This window comes from Lepidochelys olivacea, assembly GCF_965140295.1.
Source record: "Lepidochelys olivacea isolate rLepOli2 genome assembly, chromosome: 3".
Taxonomy (NCBI): domain Eukaryota; kingdom Metazoa; phylum Chordata; order Testudines; family Cheloniidae; genus Lepidochelys; species Lepidochelys olivacea.
In genome coordinates this window covers 175,993,188-175,999,764 of record NC_140413.1, presented here as the reverse complement: position 1 = coordinate 175,999,764, position 6,577 = coordinate 175,993,188, and the positions used below count along the sequence as shown (strand labels likewise).

General features: G+C 46.6%; 1 protein-coding gene across 4 annotated transcripts in view; it reads right to left on the bottom strand.

The window, feature by feature from the left end:
* PRKCE (protein kinase C epsilon) overlaps nt 1–6,577 on the bottom strand; it is a 532,143-nt gene that overhangs the window by 210,389 nt on the left and 315,177 nt on the right. For all 4 annotated transcript variants that reach the window (XM_084622252.1, XM_084622253.1, XM_084622254.1 and 1 more), the window contains one exon: nt 341–500. In XM_084622252.1, coding sequence (XP_084478378.1) covers nt 341–500 — 160 coding nt within the window. The remainder of the gene's footprint in view (nt 1–340; nt 501–6,577) is intronic.

Below are 6,577 nucleotides of genomic sequence, written 5' to 3'. Positions count from 1 at the left end.
CACAGAATATGTGAAGTGCAAATGCTGGCCTAGTTAAGCAGTCTGTCTTGCTCGGAATAACACAGTATAGGCAGGGAACTGTGCAGCCTAAAAAAACCCTGGTCAGGAGGAAGAGAGATGAGGGTCTCCATCCGAGAGAAAGGTGACAGCTAAGGACCTGGGAGCTTAGAATGGGTACCCTTTCTGGACTGTGGAGGGGGTCATGCAGGTGGAGTTCCCCTGGCCTGTGACATGCTCTACTCCTTTCGGACTGCTGCAAGACATAATGGAACCTCAACAGTTCAATCCAAAACAGCATGACATTTGCAACAACAACAAAAAAGCCATATGTTGGTTATACCATATAAAGTCTCGGCAGTGCGAACAATATGTTGGTTGTCTAAGGTAGGTGGCCATAAACTTGTGTCCATTGACTTGATGAACTCTGCGTCGTACAGCACCCTGCCGCTTTCTCGGACGCATCCGCTCTCTGAACACACGTTCTTCATTGTCTTTGGGTGCTGAAAAGAAAAAGCACAGGGGGGAAAATGATAAGCACAGAATCATCCCAGACACACATTCTGAGAACCAGACATGCAAGGGAAAAATCAAAATCAAAGTCTTAAAAAAGCCCTGTGTCTGTAGCAGTGCAAGGAAACTCACTTCCACAAAACTTGGTCCAGGCTCTACCACAGGCAAAGCAGGGAGTTATGTTTATTTTTCTCATTTAGGGCCTAACATTAATGGGACACACCTTTTACTGACGTCAGTGGGAGCTGCAGGTTCTAAGCACCTCTTATAATCTAACCCTTTCACTATAAACTCCATTGGGTTGGGTATGAAGTTTTCTTCTGAACTTTGTATAGCTCTAAGCACACTGAAAAGGAGTACTTGTGGTACCTTAGAGACTAACAAATTTATTTGAGCATAAGCATCCGATGAAGTGAGCTGTAGTTCATGAAAGCTTATGCTCAAATAAATTTGTTAGTCTCTAAGGTGCCACAAGTCCTCCTTTTCTTTTTGCGAACACAGACTAACATGGCTGCTACTCTGAAACCTGTCTCTAAGCACACTGCAACTACTTAAACAACTGCAATTCTCCAAAGTCCTCAGATATCTCAATTCCCACTGCCTTCAATAAGAACAGAGCGTGCTGCTCAATACCCCAAACTTTGGGAGAGTTTAAATGCAGAATAAAATTGTCCCAGCTGGTCTTTTTCTCTGAAACAGGCAGGACAAAAATTCCATATCCAAACACCTGGAACTTTGGGGAAGTTCCGATTAGGACCTGAACTTTGTGGTTCTAGCTCTCCTCTAACAACAATAATGTATTCTTATTGATTGTATATATTCCTGAGCAAAGGGAGGAAGTCTCATTAACTAATGTCTGTACAATTGCAAGCAAGTGGGAGCTTTTGCAAATGGGGGAGATGAAAGTTCAAATTATTTCTTCAGATTCAAAACACTTAGAAAGACCCTCCAGGACACCAGGGGCTGTTTTTCAGAGTTCGATTGGAGGTTTATGCACAATTCCCATGAACAAATAAACCCTTCTATACACTGTTTTGAAATCGTAGCCGTGTGTCTCCTCCAGAAGTTGCTGTATCTGTCAGACAATTGTTCTGGATGAATTAGCAGCAAAGAATACCTGTGTTGTGATGTCCCATTATTTATTGTAAAGATTAGGATACAGCAGGTGACTTAAATAAATTTGAATGGATATGTGCGCATTTATCTCTTCCCTCACAACAATCAAGCCCAGCATTCAGAGGTGTACCTACTGAGCCACACTTTAGGCAGAGGTTTACTGTGGAATTCGCAGGGTTTATGACCATTACTTGATCCACCCCCCATCATTCCTGCTGAAGGTAGAAGATGAGCAGATCAGCAAAGAGAAACTTCAAGTAACAGTAGAAAAACTATCTCAGTTCCCAGTAGATAAATATCCATGTCCCCGCAAACCACTCCTTCAATCCATGCTAATTAGCACCCCCTATTGACACACTCAGCAGAGAGCCCAAGGACTAGCAATCTCTTTCTATCTATACTCACTGGCTCTAAATAAGGTACTTTTAAAGCACTCCTCACCTTGGTATCTGCAAGACAATACCTTTGTTTCCACACACAAACCACTTTTATTTCTTCTTTCAGTAGTGATGAATTCTCAAGAGGGCCTTCTCTACTAAATTGAGATCTAAAAAAAAGCCTTTAGCTAAATTTAACCAATGGCACTTCTGCATTCTACAAAACTGGTTACCACCAAGTTCTTTTAGATGCCCAGACAGACACAAGAGTGTATATCCAAAACAGGGATTTAGGTGCCTTACTGCCACTTTAGGGGTCTAAGATCCTCAACCCCTGCTCAACTGCTGTCTAATCCTGAAGGCGCCTAAATTCCCTAGGCACCTAAACTTCCACCAGTAGGCATGCACAAAGCCAACTAAAGTCCTGACATCACCTAGCCACTCGACATCCTAGCTCATGCCTAAACCCCTGCTGGATTCTCAAACTAGGCATTCCCCTGCCTATCTTGCCTGTGGAGCCTGATCCAGGAGATATACTCTGAGCACTCCTAACCTGCACAAAAGACAGCCAAGTGTGAGCAGGCCCCGAATTTTTGTGGCTGGCAGGTGCATCCTGATTACCCAATAGCCCAAAGATTAAAGCAATCACCTGGGATGTCCAAGAGCCAGGTCTGAATCCCCACGCTGCCTGGTTTGGAACAGGGTCTTGAACCCAGGAGGACTCCCACCTCCAAGGAGAGTGCTCTAATCTGTAGGCTATCACATATCCTGGGGAGGGGCTCTCTCAGTCTCTCCTGCTGAAACCTTTCTACTTTGCATAAATAATTAAATACTCATTGGATCAGAGCGAGATAGACTCTTCAACCCACTGGTTAGGGCACTCCCCCAGGACGTGTAGGAGTCAGATTCAAATCCCTGGTCCAATGAATATGTAATTACACAAAGTGGAACAGTGTCAACAGGAGAAATTGGGCATGGGGTTGGGGGGGGGCTCTCAGTCATCTGATGGTCAAGGTATTCACCTGGGATATGGAAGTCCCAACTTGAAGTCTCTACTCCAAATGAGGCAGAACAAGGATTTGAAAACAGGTCTCCCATACCCCAAGTGAGTACCCTGAGCCATTGGCTATAATGAGGAGTGTGGTCTATTTTTTTATGATAAAGGGATGACCAGATTTAGGCCCCTAACTCCAGGAGAGGGTTCACAGCTGTTAATCCCAAGCAGAGAGAGGTGCCTCCCTCCCCAGCCCAGAGTTAAGTGCCTAAATAGCTTTAAGCAGACCCCAATCCCACTCTTCTGCATTTCACTCCTCAGAAGCTTAGGCAGCTCCTCCTTAGTTTGCTGGCTTCTGTGAATCCCATTCTTAGGTGCCTAACTCTCCCCATCCATTGCATAGGGAGCCTGATTACAGAGGTGACAAATAACTGGTGATAGTGGGGGGGCATGTGACCACCCCATGTGTTCACTCTACGGGTGGGGCAGGCGCATTCCCACCCATTTGCCCTAGTCTCCCCCTTACTCTCTAGTGCCCAACGAGGCCCTGCACACTCTCCCCCACCTCTGCTCCACCTGATGTCTCCACTCCCAGCTGGCCACACAGCGGCTCACATGCCACACCCCTAACCCTGCCCCAGCGCCAACCGCATGCTGCATCAAGCAGAGAAATTGTGACCAAATTTAGGAGAGCGCTGACGTTGCAAAAGCCCGCCATGTGCCTCTGGGTGACCTTTCCATGCATGCGCTGCCGGCCCCTGCCTGTAGGTGCTTCCCCTCTCCCAGTGAGGCAAGGCAGGCAGACGCTGGAGGAGCTGGTGAGGGGCTCCGCATAGCAAGTCACAGCATTTGCCACTAAGAACAAGGAGCGAGCCCAGCTCTTGGAGCTTGGAGGTTGCCAGACTTGGGATAAGTTGAAGAGTGGGGCTCGACGTTGAGGCCCGAGCCACCTGGAGTTGTCACTCACCTCTCCCCACCAAACGTTCCGTCGTGCCTCACAGTTTGAAAACTTCTGAATAGACGCTGTTGCTAAATGGAAGGCAGAAATCTGGGGGGGAGGGGCACATGACCCACCTCCCCCCCACCCCCATACGTATTGCCTCTGCCTGAGCACCTAACTTGGGGCTTAGGATTCCACCAGACAACAGGGCACCTACAAATTAGTTGTTACAACATTGAGCACTGCAACACTTAAGTCCCTTTGTGGATCTAGCCCAAACTGAGCACTGATGACCCAGGCTTGAGTGTTAGCTGTCATAAGCAGTCAGCATTAGAGGAATGTGTATGAATCAGACTACAGAGTCATAGTCTAGTGTCAAACAGCATTTCCAGTGAGAAGCACTTGATACTTGACATTCCTTCAGTTTCAGCACTATGTCTTTTAATATTATGCTGAAGAAGCACATGTACTTTGGTCCATCATATATTTCTGTCCACTTTTTTTTTTTAATATGGGTTCTACTCCAGTCTATGTTATGAAAACAATTGTACAAAAGGAATGAAAAAAAATCAGAGAACAAATGCAGTCTTCCGTGTCTGTTTTAGACTTCATTTTTTAACCAATTGCTCAGAAGTCGTCATTACTACTGAAAGCTGTAAATGTGAAAACTACTTACTTAGAATCATAGAAGATTAGGGTTGGAAGAGACCTCAAGAGGTCATCTAGTCCAATCCCCTGCTCAAAGCAGGACCAACCCCAACTAAATCATCCCAGCCAGGGGTTTGTCAAGTTGGGCCTTAAAAACCAATAAGGATGGAGATTCCATCACCTCCCTAGGTAACTCAGTCCAGTGCTTCACCACCCTCCTAGTGAAATAGTTTTTCCTAATATCCAACCTAGACCTTCCCCACTGCAACTTGAGACCATTGCTCCTTGTTCTGTCATCTGCCACCACTGAGAACAGCCCAGCTCCATCATCTTTAGAACCCCCCTCAGGTAGTTGAAGGCTGCTAACAAATCCCCCCTCACTCTTCTCTTCTGCAGACTAAATAAGCCCAGTTCCCTCAGCCTCTCCTCATAAGTCATGTGCCCCAGCCCCCTAATCATTTTCATTGCCCTCTGCTGGACTCTCTCCAATTTGTCCACATCCTTTCTGTAGTGGGGGGCCCAAAACTACATGCAACACTCCAGTTGTAGCCTCACCAGTGCTGTATAAAGTGGAATAATCACTTCCCTCGATCTGCAGGCAATGCTCCTAGTAATGCAGCCCAATATGCCATTAGCCTTCTTGGCAACAAGGGCACATTGTTGACTCATATCCAGCTTCTTATCCACTGTAATCCCCAGGTCCTTTTCTGCAGAACTGCTGCTTAGCCAATCGGTCCTGCCCATCAGTTCCCTGAGAGTCAAAGTCTGCTTTTCTGAAGTACAGGGTCCGTATTCTGCTGCTCTCCTTTCTTCCTTTTGTCAGGATCCTGAACTCGACCATCTCATGGTCACTGCTGCCCAGGTTGCCACCCACTTCTACTCCCCCGACCAATTCTTCCGTGTTTGTGAGCAGCAGGTCAAGAGGAGCACGGCCCCTACTTGGTTCCTCTAGCACTTGCACTAGGAAGTTGTCCCCAATACGCTCCAAAAACTTCCTAGATTATCTGTGCACTGTTGTATTGCTCTGCCAGCAGATGTCAGGGTGATTGAAGTCCCCCAGTAGAACCAGGGCCTGTGATCTGGAAACTTCTGTTAGTTGTCCGAAGAAAGCCTCATTTACCTCATCCTCCTGGTCTGGTTGTCTATAGCAGATGCCCATCACAACATCACCCTTGTTGCTCTCACCTCTAAACTTAACCCAAAGACTCTCAAGAGGCTTTTCTCCAGATTAATACTGGAGCTCTGAACAATCATACTGCTCTCTTCCATACAGTGCAACTCCTCCACCTTTTGTCCCCCACCTGTCCTTCCTGAACAGTTTATACCCATCCATGACAGTATTCCAGTCATGTGAGTTACCCCACCAAGTCTTTGTTATTCCAATCACATCACAGTTCCTTGACTGTGCCGGGACTTCCAATTATTCCTGATTGTTTCCCAGACTTCTTGCATTCATGTACAGGCACCTAAGATAACTAGCCGATTGCCCTACTTTCTCAGTATGAATCAAGAGGCTTCTTCTCCTGTACCCTCCTCCTTGTGTTTTGTCCCAGCATCCCACTTCCCCACTTACTTCACTGCTTAGGTCTCCATCCCCCGGTGAACCTAGTTTAAAACCCTCCTCACTAGGTTAGCAAGCCTGCCTGTGAAGATGCTCTTCCCTCTCTCCATTAGGTGGATCCCATCTCTTCCTAGCAATCCTTCTTCCTGGAATAACATCCCATTGTCGAAGAATCCAAAGATTTCTCTCCGACACCACTTGCACAACCATGCATTTACCTCCACAATTCAATGGTATCTACCTGGGCCTTTTCCTTCAACAGGGAGGATGGATGAGAACATGACTTGCACCTCAAAGTCCTTTATCCTTCTTCCCAGAGCCATGCAGTCTGCAGTGACCAGCTCAAGGTCATTCTTGGCAGCATCACTAGTGTTCACATGGAGAAGTAGGAAGGGGTAGCAGTCTGAGAGCTTGATCAGTCTCAGCAAACA